This window comes from Mus caroli, unplaced genomic scaffold (assembly GCF_978045245.1).
Source record: "Mus caroli unplaced genomic scaffold, Mus_caroli_1 scaffold_9, whole genome shotgun sequence".
In the NCBI taxonomy this organism is placed as follows: domain Eukaryota; kingdom Metazoa; phylum Chordata; class Mammalia; order Rodentia; family Muridae; genus Mus; species Mus caroli.
In genome coordinates this window covers 56,408,094-56,423,438 of record NW_028227264.1, presented here as the reverse complement: position 1 = coordinate 56,423,438, position 15,345 = coordinate 56,408,094, and the positions used below count along the sequence as shown (strand labels likewise).

Sequence of the window (15,345 nt, the reverse complement as noted above, 5' to 3'; positions counted from 1 at the left end):
TTCAAGGTCATGCTGTTTACATGGAGCTCCAAGTTGATCCTTGACCCACATTGGAGGGCATGGTATGTTTACCATCTACAATGACCTACAATTCTACAGAGAGCCTTATGGCATGCCAGCAGGACAAAACAGTCTCTCATTTGATGGCCATCACCTCAGGACAACTTATTTGAAGTGTCTCCAGTGTTCAAGGCTAACTCCAGAGATCTAAGAGCACAGAACATACCCCCAGCAAACACAGCACATGCAAGAAGACGATCAACTCTTTTATTCACCCTGCTCCATAGAAAGTGCACAACCTACTGGTATTTCAAGCTTCCAGGCTCCTTTTCTTTCTTCCTTCCTTCCTTCCTTCCTTCCTTCCTTCCTTCCTTCCTTCTTTCTTTCTTTCTTTCTTCCTTTCTTCCTTTCTTCTTTTTTTTTTTGTTTGTTATTTTTGTTTTTTTGAGACAGGGTTTCTCTGTATAGCTGTGGCTGTCCTGGAATTCACTTCGTAGACCAGGCTGGCCTGGAACTCAGGAATCTGCCTGCCTCTGCCTCCCAAGTGCTGGGATTAAAGACATGCGCCACCACTGCTGGGCTTCCAGGCTCCTTTTCATATATTCTGTGAAAGAAAAACATTGTAAGGTGTCTCCCTCTCTCTGTGTCTCTGTCCGTGTGTCTGTCTCTGTCTCTCTCTCTCCCTCCATTTCTCTTTTGTTCCCCCTCCCATTTCCCTCCTTGCCTCCATTTCACCATCTCTTCCACTCTCTGTCTCTCTTCCCATCCCTCTACCCTCCCATATGCACTCCCTCCCTTCCATCCACTTTCTACCTCCCTACTTCCCTATCTCTCTCTATCCATTCTTCCCTTCCTTCTGCACTCTGTCACTCTCTCCCTACCACCCTCCACCCTCTGTGCCTAAATCCCTTCCCCCTTCTCTCCACATCTGTGATTGTCTCTCTCTTCGTGTCTTCCTCTGCCCCTAACCCCATCCATGGTCGTGACTTTCTCCTCCATTAGGATATTTGCGAGCATGTGTGTTTGTGTGTGTGTGTGTATGTTTGTGTGTGTGTGCATGTGTGTGTGTACGTGTGTGCGTGCATGTATGTGTGTGTGTGGTCTGAGGGTGTGCCTGTTCACAATTGTCTCTTTGTGTTGCTGCCAGGTGCCTGGGGGGCTGTTAGAGTTTCATTTTGATCTCAGTACAGGTGATGTTCCCTCTTGTCCCCACAGCAGGGTCAGACTTGGAAAGCCAAGGAAGGGGGTCTGAAACACTCTAGAGATAGGCTGGAGGTGGTGATGTCTTTGGATCTGTGACCATGAGGTTGGGATGGTCAGTGGGAGGTCTTGTCTTTGTAAGCTGATTGAATCCGGATGGGATGAAATGAACATGGCTTCCATAGGGCTTGGGATTCCTGGAAGGCTGAGTGCAATTCCCCAAGCTTTACTGAAGACTGCTCCCCTTCTCATAGGTGTCCTGGTACCTCTGCCACCTGCCAGTCAATGAATGATATGGCTGATGGGAATGGCGAGTCCTCTGTCTCTTGTGTGCTCCCTGGGTGTGGTTCTAGAATGGCGATCCCATGGCTTGCCAGGGATGAGGAGCCTTTGGGGAGACTTTGCTGAGTGTCAGAGGATGCGTGAGGTCTGCCTCCTGGTGCCCCGATGTCAGGTGCCAGGCTTGGCAGGTGTGGCAAGGACGCTTGAGGTCTGCCTCCTGGTGCCCTGATGTCTGGCGGCAGGCATGGCAGGCGTGGCGCTTCTTGGCAGCACCCGGAAGAAGGGGTAGGCATGTTCTGTAGCCCAAGGCGCCTAACTGGTAGGTAGTGGGCGGGACTACCTGAGCAGAGGCAGGGGTATTTAAGGGGCCGTGGTCACAGCCACTCTGCAGGCATTTGCTGCAGCTTGTATTTGTTCTGGAGCGGTCCTGAGTAGATCCTCCCAAGGTGAGGACTCCTGGGAGGCTGTCATTGGCACCATGGCAGAAGCTGGCAGCCCTGTTGGTGGCAGTGGTGTGGCAGGGGAATCCCGGCGGCGCAGGAAGACGGTTTGGCAGGACTGGCAAGAGGAGGCCCTGCAATCAGCTTTCAAGAAGAAGAGATACCTGAGCTTCAAGGAGAGGAAGGATCTGGCCCAGCGAATAGGGGTCTCAGATTGCCGCATCCGCGTGTGGTATCAGAACCGCAGGAATCGCAGTGGAGAGGAGGGGCATGCCTCAAAGAGGTCCATCAGAGGCTCCAGCCGGCTAGCCTCGCCACAGCTCCAGGGAGAGCTTGGATCCAGGCCACAGGGTAGAGGCGTGCGCTCATCCAGCAGAAGGCCTCGCACTCGACTCACCTTGCTACAGCGCAGGATCCTAGGGCAAGCCTTTGTGAGGAACCCACGACCAGGCTTTGCTACCAGGGAGGAGCTGGCGCGTGAGACAGGGTTGCCCGAGGACACGATCCACATATGGTTTCAAAACCGAAGAGCTCGGCAGCGCCACAAGACGGGCAGGCCCACAGCTCAAGATCAAAACTTGCTGGCTTCACAAGGGTCGCATGGGGCCCCTGCAGGTCTGCAAGACAGAGAGCATGAAGGTGCCCAGGAGAGCTTGTTGCCACAGGAAGAAGCAGGAAGTACGGGCATGGATACCTCGAGCCCTAGCGACTTGCCCTCCTTCTGCGGAGAGTCCCAGCCTTCCCAAGTGGCACAGCCCCGTGGAGCAGGCCAACAAGAGGCCCCCACTCAAGGAGGCAACGCAGGCTCTCTGGAACTCCTTCTTGATCAACTGCTGGATGAAGTCCAAGTAGAAGAGCATGCTCCAGCCCCTCTGAATTTGGACGGAGGTCCTGGTGGCAGGGTGCATGAAGGTTCCTGGGATAGCTTTTGGCCACAGGAAGAAGCAGGAAGCACAGGCATGGATACTTCATGCCCCAGTGACGCACCCTCCTTCTGCAGAGAGTCCCAGCCTTCCCAAGTGGCACAGCCCTGTGGAGCGGGCCAAGGCGATGCCCGCACTCAAGCAGACAGCACAGGCCCTGTGGAACTCCTCCTTGATCAACTGCTGGACAAAGTCCCAAAGGAAGAGCATGTGCCAGCCCCACTGGACTGGGGTAGAAATCCTGGCAGCAGGGAGCATGAAGGTTCCCAGGACAGCTTACTGCCCCTGGATGAAGCAGAAAATTCGGGCATGGATACCTGCATCCCTAGTATCTGGCCAAGCTTCTGCAGAGAGTCCCAGCCTCCCCAAGTGGCTCAGCCCTCTGGACCATGCCAAGCACAGGCCCCCACTCAAGGTGGGAACACGGATCCCCTGGAGCTCTTCCTCTATCAACAGCTGGATGAAGTCCAAGTAGAAGACCATGCTCCAGCCCTTCTGAATTTGGACGGAGGTCCTGGTGGCAGGGTGCATGAAGGTTCCTGGGATAGCTTTTGGCCACAGGAAGAAGCAGGAAGTACAGGCATGGATACTTCATGCCCCAGTGACGCACCCTCCTTCTGCAGAGAGTCCCAGCCTTCCCAAGTGGCACAGCCCTGTGGAGCGGGCCAAGGAGATGCCCGCACTCAAGCAGACAGCACAGGCCCTGTGGAACTCCTCCTTGATCAACTGCTTGACGAAGTCCCAAAGGAAGAGCACGTGCCAGCCCCACTGGACTGGGGTAGAAATCCTGGCAGCAGGGAGCATGAAGGTTCCCAGGACAGCTTACTGCCCCTGGATGAAGCAACAAATTCGGGCATGGATACCTCGGTCCCTAGCATCTGGCCAACCTTCAGCAGAGAGTCCCAGCCTCCCCAAGTGGCACAGCACTCTGGACCAGGCCAAGCACAGGCCCCCACTCAAGGTGGGAACACGGACCCCCTGGAACTCTTCCTTGATCAACTGCTGACCGAAGTCCAACTTGAGGAGCAGGGGCCTGCCCCTGTGAATGTGGAGGAAACAGGGGAGCAAATGGACACGACACCTGAGCTGCCTCTCACTCCAGAAGAATATCAGACTCTTCTAGATATGCTGTGTCTCCCCGACAGTAGCCCTTGCTTCTAGAAACCCCAGAGGTCAAAGTCCTGAAGAGACCAGATTTGGAACTGGAGAAGGTACCCATCCCAGCAAGGAAGGATGTGCATCCAAAACCCAACTCCAGGGACTTCCCGAAATGCAAAGTGTCTCGCTAACTATAAGGATGGTTGGCAGGTGTGGATAATAATGAAGTGCTGCCTCCAGGGCCCGGGGATTAGGAAATCAGCCTTGACAAAGTGAGAGACTCTGCTACAGGGACAGACGACAGACGGAGAGACCAATAGTGACTCCTCAACAACAAGGAGCCTAAAGATAACCCCAAAAGCAGGGCCACACCTAGTGACTGTCTCCAGTGGACCCTAGGAAATCACACGGGACATTAGGACTAGGTTTCACTACAGAGGACACACACTACCCTAGGGCAATGGGGAGAGTGGACTCCTTCCCTGGGTTATATGGACTGCTGCTATCCTTACAGATGCTTTGTGCAGAGCTGTGCAAGGATTTACAAGCCCGTCCTTTCATATCTACTACTCATAGGTCTTTTGGTTGTTTTCTTTTTCACTTTCTTTTTCTTTTGTTTTTCTCTTTCTTTTGGGAGGGGGGATTGGCTTTGTTGGGTTTGGTTTGGTTTTGTGTAGTTTGTTTCCATTGCTTTCAATAAAGTTTACTGGTTTTGACAAAATTTGTTTGTGTGTTTGTGTGCTGTTTTGTGGGATGAGGGGTGGGTTGAATAGGCTGTTTTGTTGTACCCGGAGAATGTGCATGAGCTTTCCATTTAAAAGGGATGAAAGACATAGGAAGGTATTCAGGAGGGATGCAGAGAGGCCAGGTAGGAAGGGGAGAGAACAAGGAAGTCTGGGCTGTGTCCAGTGGAGAGACGGGCTTGCTTGATCTAGTAACAAGCAGGTGGAATGTCAACTGAAAGAAGAATGTGTAAGGCATAACCTTGTAAAGATGATCATCTTGGGAATACAGTGCAGCTAGGTGTGAACATCTTTTTCCCAACTTGAAACACAGCCATCAGTCCATTCTTCATCCATCCATTCATCCATCTATCCAACCATTCATCCATGCGTGCCTAAATCAATCTGGAGGTCTTTCTGCTCCTGATGGGATTAATCCCCAGCACCCTCCCTAATCCCTCTTTTGATCTTGAGATTACCAAGTCTTCAAGGTCATGCTGTTTACATGGAGCTCCAAGTTGATCCTTGACCCACATTGGAGGGCATGGTATGTTTACCATCTACAATGACCTACAATTCTACAGAGAGCCTTATGGCATGCCAGCAGGACAAAACAGTCTCTCATTTGATGGCCATCACCTCAGGACAACTTATTTGAAGTGTCTCCAGTGTTCAAGGCTAACTCCAGAGATCTAAGAGCACAGAACATACCCCCAGCAAACACAGCACATGCAAGAAGACGATCAACTCTTTTATTCACCCTGCTCCATAGAAAGTGCACAACCTACTGGTATTTCAAGCTTCCAGGCTCCTTTTCTTTCTTCCTTCCTTCCTTCCTTCCTTCCTTCCTTCCTTCCTTCCTTCCTTCCTTCCTTCCTTTCTTTTTTCTTTCTTTCTTTCTTTCTTTCTTTCTTTCTTTCTTTCTTTCTTCCTTTCTTCTTTTTTTTTTTGTTTGTTATTTTTGTTTTTTTGAGACAGGGTTTCTCTGTATAGCTGTGGCTGTCCTGGAATTCACTTCGTAGACCAGGCTGGCCTGGAACTCAGGAATCTGCCTGCCTCTGCCTCCCAAGTGCTGGGATTAAAGACATGCGCCACCACTGCTGGGCTTCCAGGCTCCTTTTCATATAATCTGTGAAAGAAAAACATTGTAAGGTGTCTCCCTCTCTCTGTGTCTCTGTCCGTGTGTCTGTCTCTGTCTCTCTCTCTCCCTCCATTTCTCTTTTGTTCCCCCTCCCATTTCCCTCCTTGCCTCCATTTCACCATCTCTTCCACTCTCTGTCTCTCTTCCCATCCCTCTACCCTCCCATATGCACTCCCTCCCTTCCATCCACTTTCTACCTCCCTACTTCCCTATCTCTCTCTATCCATTCTTCCCTTCCTTCTGCACTCTGTCACTCTCTCCCTACCACCCTCCACCCTCTGTGCCTAAATCCCTTCCCCCTTCTCTCCACATCTGTGATTGTCTCTCTCTTCGTGTCTTCCTCTGCCCCTAACCCCATCCATGGTCGTGACTTTCTCCTCCATTAGGATATTTGCGAGCATGTGTGTTTGTGTGTGTGTGTGTGTATGTTTGTGTGTGTGTGCATGTGTGTGTGTACGTGTGTGCGTGCATGTATGTGTGTGTGTGGTCTGAGGGTGTGCCTGTTCACAATTGTCTCTTTGTGTTGCTGCCAGGTGCCTGGGGGGCTGTTAGAGTTTCATTTTGATCTCAGTACAGGTGATGTTCCCTCTTGTCCCCACAGCAGGGTCAGACTTGGAAAGCCAAGGAAGGGGGTCTGAAACACTCTAGAGATAGGCTGGAGGTGGTGATGTCTTTGGATCTGTGACCATGAGGTTGGGATGGTCAGTGGGAGGTCTTGTCTTTGTAAGCTGATTGAATCCGGATGGGATGAAATGAACATGGCTTCCATAGGGCTTGGGATTCCTGGAAGGCTGAGTGCAATTCCCCAAGCTTTACTGAAGACTGCTCCCCTTCTCATAGGTGTCCTGGTACCTCTGCCACCTGCCAGTCAATGAATGATATGGCTGATGGGAATGGCGAGTCCTCTGTCTCTTGTGTGCTCCCTGGGTGTGGTTCTAGAATGGCGATCCCATGGCTTGCCAGGGATGAGGAGCCTTTGGGGAGACTTTGCTGAGTGTCAGAGGATGCGTGAGGTCTGCCTCCTGGTGCCCCGATGTCAGGTGCCAGGCTTGGCAGGTGTGGCAAGGACGCTTGAGGTCTGCCTCCTGGTGCCCTGATGTCTGGCGGCAGGCATGGCAGGCGTGGCGCTTCTTGGCAGCACCCGGAAGAAGGGGTAGGCATGTTCTGTAGCCCAAGGCGCCTAACTGGTAGGTAGTGGGCGGGACTACCTGAGCAGAGGCAGGGGTATTTAAGGGGCCGTGGTCACAGCCACTCTGCAGGCATTTGCTGCAGCTTGTATTTGTTCTGGAGCGGTCCTGAGTAGATCCTCCCAAGGTGAGGACTCCTGGGAGGCTGTCATTGGCACCATGGCAGAAGCTGGCAGCCCTGTTGGTGGCAGTGGTGTGGCAGGGGAATCCCGGCGGCGCAGGAAGACGGTTTGGCAGGACTGGCAAGAGGAGGCCCTGCAATCAGCTTTCAAGAAGAAGAGATACCTGAGCTTCAAGGAGAGGAAGGATCTGGCCCAGCGAATAGGGGTCTCAGATTGCCGCATCCGCGTGTGGTATCAGAACCGCAGGAATCGCAGTGGAGAGGAGGGGCATGCCTCAAAGAGGTCCATCAGAGGCTCCAGCCGGCTAGCCTCGCCACAGCTCCAGGGAGAGCTTGGATCCAGGCCACAGGGTAGAGGCGTGCGCTCATCCAGCAGAAGGCCTCGCACTCGACTCACCTTGCTACAGCGCAGGATCCTAGGGCAAGCCTTTGTGAGGAACCCACGACCAGGCTTTGCTACCAGGGAGGAGCTGGCGCGTGAGACAGGGTTGCCCGAGGACACGATCCACATATGGTTTCAAAACCGAAGAGCTCGGCAGCGCCACAAGACGGGCAGGCCCACAGCTCAAGATCAAAACTTGCTGGCTTCACAAGGGTCGCATGGGGCCCCTGCAGGTCTGCAAGACAGAGAGCATGAAGGTGCCCAGGAGAGCTTGTTGCCACAGGAAGAAGCAGGAAGTACGGGCATGGATACCTCGAGCCCTAGCGACTTGCCCTCCTTCTGCGGAGAGTCCCAGCCTTCCCAAGTGGCACAGCCCCGTGGAGCAGGCCAACAAGAGGCCCCCACTCAAGGAGGCAACGCAGGCTCTCTGGAACTCCTTCTTGATCAACTGCTGGATGAAGTCCAAGTAGAAGAGCATGCTCCAGCCCCTCTGAATTTGGACGGAGGTCCTGGTGGCAGGGTGCATGAAGGTTCCTGGGATAGCTTTTGGCCACAGGAAGAAGCAGGAAGCACAGGCATGGATACTTCATGCCCCAGTGACGCACCCTCCTTCTGCAGAGAGTCCCAGCCTTCCCAAGTGGCACAGCCCTGTGGAGCGGGCCAAGGCGATGCCCGCACTCAAGCAGACAGCACAGGGCCTGTGGAACTCCTCCTTGATCAACTGCTGGACAAAGTCCCAAAGGAAGAGCATGTGCCAGCCCCACTGGACTGGGGTAGAAATCCTGGCAGCAGGGAGCATGAAGGTTCCCAGGACAGCTTACTGCCCCTGGATGAAGCAGAAAATTCGGGCATGGATACCTGCATCCCTAGTATCTGGCCAAGCTTCTGCAGAGAGTCCCAGCCTCCCCAAGTGGCTCAGCCCTCTGGACCATGCCAAGCACAGGCCCCCACTCAAGGTGGGAACACGGATCCCCTGGAGCTCTTCCTCTATCAACAGCTGGATGAAGTCCAAGTAGAAGAACATGCTCCAGCCCTTCTGAATTTGGACGGAGGTCCTGGTGGCAGGGTGCATGAAGGTTCCTGGGATAGCTTTTGGCCACAGGAAGAAGCAGGAAGTACAGGCATGGATACTTCATGCCCCAGTGACGCACCCTCCTTCTGCAGAGAGTCCCAGCCTTCCCAAGTGGCACAGCCCTGTGGAGCGGGCCAAGGAGATGCCCGCACTCAAGCAGACAGCACAGGCCCTGTGGAACTCCTCCTTGATCAACTGCTTGACGAAGTCCCAAAGGAAGAGCACGTGCCAGCCCCACTGGACTGGGGTAGAAATCCTGGCAGCAGGGAGCATGAAGGTTCCCAGGACAGCTTACTGCCCCTGGATGAAGCAACAAATTCGGGCATGGATACCTCGGTCCCTAGCATCTGGCCAACCTTCAGCAGAGAGTCCCAGCCTCCCCAAGTGGCACAGCACTCTGGACCAGGCCAAGCACAGGCCCCCACTCAAGGTGGGAACACGGACCCCCTGGAACTCTTCCTTGATCAACTGCTGACCGAAGTCCAACTTGAGGAGCAGGGGCCTGCCCCTGTGAATGTGGAGGAAACAGGGGAGCAAATGGACACGACACCTGAGCTGCCTCTCACTCCAGAAGAATATCAGACTCTTCTAGATATGCTGTGTCTCCCCGACAGTAGCCCTTGCTTCTAGAAACCCCAGAGGTCAAAGTCCTGAAGAGACCAGATTTGGAACTGGAGAAGGTACCCATCCCAGCAAGGAAGGATGTGCATCCAAAACCCAACTCCAGGGACTTCCCGAAATGCAAAGTGTCTCGCTAACTATAAGGATGGTTGGCAGGTGTGGATAATAATGAAGTGCTGCCTCCAGGGCCCGGGGATTAGGAAATCAGCCTTGACAAAGTGAGAGACTCTGCTACAGGGACAGACGACAGACGGAGAGACCAATAGTGACTCCTCAACAAAAAGGAGCCTAAAGATAACCCCAAAAGCAGGGCCACACCTAGTGACTGTCTCCAGTGGACCCTAGGAAATCACACGGGACATTAGGACTAGGTTTCACTACAGAGGACACACACTACCCTAGGGCAATGGGGAGAGTGGACTCCTTCCCTGGGTTATATGGACTGCTGCTATCCTTACAGATGCTTTGTGCAGAGCTGTGCAAGGATTTACAAGCCCGTCCTTTCATATCTACTACTCATAGGTCTTTTGGTTGTTTTCTTTTTCACTTTCTTTTTCTTTTGTTTTTCTCTTTCTTTTGGGAGGGGGGATTGGCTTTGTTGGGTTTGGTTTGGTTTTGTGTAGTTTGTTTCCATTGCTTTCAATAAAGTTTACTGGTTTTGACAAAATTTGTTTGTGTGTTTGTGTGCTGTTTTGTGGGATGAGGGGTGGGTTGAATAGGCTGTTTTGTTGTACCCGGAGAATGTGCATGAGCTTTCCATTTAAAAGGGATGAAAGACATAGGAAGGTATTCAGGAGGGATGCAGAGAGGCCAGGTAGGAAGGGGAGAGAACAAGGAAGTCTGGGCTGTGTCCAGTGGAGAGACGGGCTTGCTTGATCTAGTAACAAGCAGGTGGAATGTCAACTGAAAGAAGAATGTGTAAGGCATAACCTTGTAAAGATGATCATCTTGGGAATACAGTGCAGCTAGGTGTGAACATCTTTTTCCCAACTTGAAACACAGCCATCAGTCCATTCTTCATCCATCCATTCATCCATCTATCCAACCATTCATCCATGCGTGCCTAAATCAATCTGGAGGTCTTTCTGCTCCTGATGGGATTAATCCCCAGCACCCTCCCTAATCCCTCTTTTGATCTTGAGATTACCAAGTCTTCAAGGTCATGCTGTTTACATGGAGCTCCAAGTTGATCCTTGACCCACATTGGAGGGCATGGTATGTTTACCATCTACAATGACCTACAATTCTACAGAGAGCCTTATGGCATGCCAGCAGGACAAAACAGTCTCTCATTTGATGGCCATCACCTCAGGACAACTTATTTGAAGTGTCTCCAGTGTTCAAGGCTAACTCCAGAGATCTAAGAGCACAGAACATACCCCCAGCAAACACAGCACATGCAAGAAGACGATCAACTCTTTTATTCACCCTGCTCCATAGAAAGTGCACAACCTACTGGTATTTCAAGCTTCCAGGCTCCTTTTCTTTCTTCCTTCCTTCCTTCCTTCCTTCCTTCCTTCCTTCCTTCCTTCCTTTCTTTTTTCTTTCTTTCTTTCTTTCTTTCTTTCTTTCTTTCTTTCTTTCTTTCTTTCTTTCTTTCTTTCTTCCTTTCTTCTTTTTTTTTTTGTTTGTTATTTTTGTTTTTTTGAGACAGGGTTTCTCTGTATAGCTGTGGCTGTCCTGGAATTCACTTCGTAGACCAGGCTGGCCTGGAACTCAGGAATCTGCCTGCCTCTGCCTCCCAAGTGCTGGGATTAAAGACAGGCACCAGAACTGCTGGACTTCCAGGCTCCTTTTCATATAGTCTGTGAAAGAAACACATTGTAAGTTGTCTCCCTCTCTCTCTGTCTATGTCCATGTGTCTGTCTCTGTCTCTCTCTCTCCCTTCATTTCTCTTTTGTTCCCCCTTCCATTTCCCTCCTTGCCTCCATTTCACCATCTCTTCCACTCTCTGTCTCTCTTCCCATCCCTCTACCCTCCCATCTGCACCCCCTCCCTTCCATCCACTTTCTACCTCCCTACTTCCCTATCTCTCTCTATCCATTCTTCCTTTCCTTCTGCACTCTGTCACTCTATCCCTACCACCCTGCACCCTCTGTCCCTAAATCCCTTCCCCCTTCTCTCCACATCTGTGATTGTCTCTCTCTTCGTGTCTTCCTCTGCCCCTAACCCCATCCATGGTCGTGACTTTCTCCTCCCTTAGGATATTTGCGAGCATGTGTGTGTGTGTGTGTGTGTGTGTGTGTGTGTGTGTGTGTGTGCGTGTGTGTGTGTGTGTGCGTGTGTGCGTGCATGTATGTGTGTGTGTGGTCTGAGGGTGTGCCTGTTCACTATTGTCTCTGTGTGTTGCTGCCAGGTGCCTGGGGGGCTGCTTAGAGTTTCATTTTGATCTCAGTACAGGTGATGTTCTTTCCTTCATTCCTTCCTTTCTTTCTTTTTTCTTTCTTTCTTACTTTTTTCTTTTCTTTTCTTTTTTTTCTTTTGTTTTTTGTTTTTTGTTTTTTGGTTTTTGTTTTTGTTTTGTTTTGTTTTTTTGAGACAGGGTTTCTCTGTGTAGCTGTGGCTGTCCTGGAATTCACTTCGTAGACCAGGCTGGCCTGGAACTCAGGAATCTGCCTTCCTCTGCCTCCTAAGTGCTTGGATTAAAGACATGCGCCACCACTGCTGGGCTTCCAGGCTCCTTTTCATGCACTCTGTGAAAGAAACACCTTGTAAGTTGTCTCCATCTCTCTCTGTCTCTGTCTGTCTGTCTGTCTGTTTGTCTCTCTATGTCTTTCTGTCTCTCCCTCTCCCTCCAATTTCCCTCCTTGCCTCCATTTCACCATCTCTTCCTCTCTCCATCTCTCTTTCCATCCTTCTACCCTCCCATATGTACTCCCTCCCTTCCATACACTTTCTATCTTCCTACTTCCCTATCTCTCTCTATTCATTTTTCCCTTCCTTCTGCACTCTGTCACTCTCTCCCTACCACCCTCCACCCTCTGTCCCTAAATCCTTTCCCCCTTCCCTCCACATCTGTTTTTGTCTCTCTCTTCATGTCTTCCTCTGCCCCTACACCAACCATGGTCGTGACTTTCTCCTCTCTTAGGATATTCGCGAGCATGTGTGTGTGTGTGTGTGTGTGTATGTGTGTGCTAGTGTTTGCCTGCATGTGTTTGTGTGTGTGTTTGTGTGTGTGTGTGTGCGTGCGTGACTGCATGAATGCGGGTTTGTGTGTGTGTGTATGTGTGTGTGTGTGTGTGTTTGTGTGTAGTCTGAGTGTGTGCCTGTTCATAATTGTCTCTGTGTGTTGCTGCCAGGTGCCTGGGGGGCTGTTTAGAGTTTCATTTTGATCTCAGTATAGGTGCTGTTCCCTTTTGTCCTCATAATAGGGGCTAGACTTGGAAAGCCGAAAAGGGGATCTGAAACCCTCTAGAGATAGGCTGGAGGTGATGATGTCTTTGGGTCTCAGACCATGAAATTGGGATACTCAGTGGGAGGTATTGTCTTTGTAAGCTGATTGAATTCCCGATGGGATGAAATGAACATGGCTTTCATAGGGCTTGGGAATCCTGGAAGGCTGAGTCCAATTCCCCGAGCTTTACTGAAGACTGCTCCCCTTCTCATAGGTGTCCTGGTACCTCTGCCACCTACCAGTCAATGAATGATATGGCTGATGGGAATGGCGAGTCTTCTGACTTTTGTGTGCTCCCTGGGTGTGGGTCTAGAATGGCAACCCCGTGGCTTGCCAGGGATGAGGAGCCTTTGGGGAGACTTTGCAAAGTGTCAGAAGACGCTTGAGGTCCGCCTCCTGGTGCCCTGACGTCATGTGCCAGGCTTGGCAGTTTTGGCATGGGCGCTTGAGGTCTGCCTCCTGGTGCACTGACGTCGTGTGCCAGGCTTGGCAGGTGTGGCAAGGACCCTTGAGGTCTGCCTCCTGGTTCCCTAATGTCTGGCGGCAGGCGTGGCAGGCATGGCGCTTCTTGGTGGCACTGGGAAGAAGGGGTAGGCATGTTCTGTAGCCCAAGGCACCTAACTGGTAGGTAGTGGGCGGGAATACCTGAGCAGAGGCAGAGGTATTTATGGGGCCGTGGTCACAGCCACTCTGCAGGCATTTGCTGCAGCTTCTGTTTGTTCTGGAGCGGTCCTGAGTAGATTCTACCAAGGTGAGGACTCCTGGGAGGCCGTCATTGGCACCATGGCAGAAGCTGGCATCCGTGTTGGTGGCAATGGTTGGCACGAGAATTCTCACGGCGAAGGAAGACGGTTTGACAGGAATGGCAAGAGGAGGCCCTATCAGCTTTCAACTAGAACAGATACCTGAGCTTCAAGGAGAGGAAGGACCTGGCCAGGAGAATGGGGATCCCAGATTGCTGCATCTGGGTGTGGTTTCAGAACCACAGGAAATCGCAATGGATGGGGAGGGGCATGCCTCAAAGAGGTTCACCTGAGGCTTCAACCAGATAGCCTCACCACAGCTCCAGGAAGAGCTAGGCTCCAGGGTACATGGTAGAGGCATGCGATCGTCCAGCAGAAGGCCTCGCACTGGACTCTCCTTGTCGCAGCGCAGGATCCTAGCACAAGCATTTGAGAGGAACCCACGAGCAGGCTATGCTACCAGGGAGGAGCTGGCACGTGAGACAGGGTTGCCAGAGGACACGATCCACATATGGTTGCAAAACCAAAGAGCTTGGCGCCACAGGAGGGGCAGGCCCACAGCTCAAGATCAAGACTTCCTGTCCTCACAAGTGTGGGGTGTGGCCCCTGCAGGTCAGGTAGGCAGGGGGCATGAAGGTGCACAGGAGTACTCGTTGCCACAGGAAGAAGCAGGATGTACGGTCACCAGCAACTCACCCTCCTTCTGCAGAGAGTCCCAAGTTTCCCAAGTGGCACAGCCCTGTGGAACAGGCCAAGAACAGGTCCCCACTCAAGCAAGCAACGTAGGCCCTCTGGAACTTCTCTTTGACGAACTGCTGGACAAAGTCCAGGTGGAAGATCGTGTACCAGCCCCTTTGAATTTGGGTATTGATCCTGGCGGCAGGGACCCTGAAGGTTCCCAGGACAGCTTACTGCCCGTGGATGAAGCAGCAAATTTGTGCATGCATACCTCGGTCCCAAGCATCTCGCCAAACTTGTGGGGAGAGTCCCAGCCTCCCCAAGTGGCACAGCCCTCTGGACCAGGCCAAGCACAGGCCCCCATTCAAAATGGGTACACAGACCCTCTGGAGCTCTTTCTCGATCAACTGCTGACCGAAGTCCAACTTGAGGAGCAGGAGCCTGCACCTGTGAATGTGGAGGAAACAGGGGAGCAAATGGACACAACACCTGAGCTGCCTCTCACTCCAGAAGAATATCAGACTCTTTTAGATATGCTCTCTCTCCCCGACAGTACACCTTGCATCTAGAAATCAAAATCCTGAAGAGACCCAATTTGGAACCCTAGAAGGTACCCATCCCAGGAAGGATGTGCATCAAAAACCCAACTCTAGTGACTTCCCGAAATGCAAGGTGTCTTGCTAACTATAAGGAGGGATGGCAGGTGGCAATAATAATGAAGTGCTGTCTCCAGGGCTCAGGGATTAGGAAATCAGCCCTGAGAAAGTGAGAGACTCTGTTACAGGGACAGACTGAGAGGCCAATAGTGACTCCTCAACAACAAGGAGCCTAAAGATAACCCCAAAAGCAGGGCCACACCTAGTGACTGGCTCCAGTGGACCCCAGGAAATCACACAGGACACTAGGTCCAGGCTTCACTACAGAGGACAGACAGTACCTGTGGGCAATGGGGAGAGTGGATTCCTTCCCTGGATTATATGGACTGCTGCTATCCTTACAGATGCTTCGTGCAGAGCTGTGCAAGATTTTACAGGCCAGTCTTTTAATATCTAGTACTCATAGGTCTTTAGTTTGTTTTCTTTTTCATTTTTACTTTCTTTTTCATTTTTTCTTTTTTCTTATTTATTTATTTATTTATTTATTTATTTATTTATTTATTTTGGTTTGGCTTTGTTGGGTTTGGTTTGAGTTTGTGTAGTTTGTTTCCATTGCTTTCAATAAAGTTTTTTGGTTTTAACAAAATTTGTTTGTGTGTTTGTGTGCTGTTTTGTGGGATGAGGGGTGGGTTGAATAGGCTGTTTTGTTGTACCCGGAGATTGTGCATGAGCTTTCCATTTGAAA

At 51.5% G+C, this 15,345-nt stretch overlaps 3 protein-coding genes across 3 annotated transcripts; all 3 read left to right on the top strand.

Annotated features, from left to right (window-relative positions):
* Positions 1–1,960: 1,960 nt before the first annotated feature.
* LOC147002651 (uncharacterized) lies at positions 1,961–4,006 on the top strand. The gene has a single exon (XM_085842562.1). The coding sequence runs from the start codon at positions 1,961–1,963 to the stop codon at positions 4,004–4,006; it is 2,046 nt and encodes a 681-aa protein (XP_085698688.1).
* Positions 4,007–7,152: 3,146 nt separating this feature from the next.
* LOC147002650 (uncharacterized) lies at positions 7,153–9,198 on the top strand. Its single transcript, XM_085842561.1, has one exon. The coding sequence runs from the start codon at positions 7,153–7,155 to the stop codon at positions 9,196–9,198; it is 2,046 nt and encodes a 681-aa protein (XP_085698687.1).
* A 4,487-nt stretch (positions 9,199–13,685) lies between these two features.
* Positions 13,686–14,573, top strand: LOC147002649 (uncharacterized). The gene has a single exon (XM_085842560.1). The coding sequence runs from the start codon at positions 13,686–13,688 to the stop codon at positions 14,571–14,573; it is 888 nt and encodes a 295-aa protein (XP_085698686.1).
* The last annotated feature ends 772 nt before the right edge of the window (positions 14,574–15,345 follow it).

Bases quoted from the DNA above. Each gene is read 5' to 3' on its own strand.
- LOC147002651 (XM_085842562.1), top strand. From the start codon at position 1,961: ATGGCAGAAGCTGGCAGCCCTGTTGGTGGCAGTGGTGTGGCAGGGGAA.
- LOC147002650 (XM_085842561.1), top strand. From the start codon at position 7,153: ATGGCAGAAGCTGGCAGCCCTGTTGGTGGCAGTGGTGTGGCAGGGGAA.
- LOC147002649 (XM_085842560.1), top strand. From the start codon at position 13,686: ATGCGATCGTCCAGCAGAAGGCCTCGCACTGGACTCTCCTTGTCGCAG.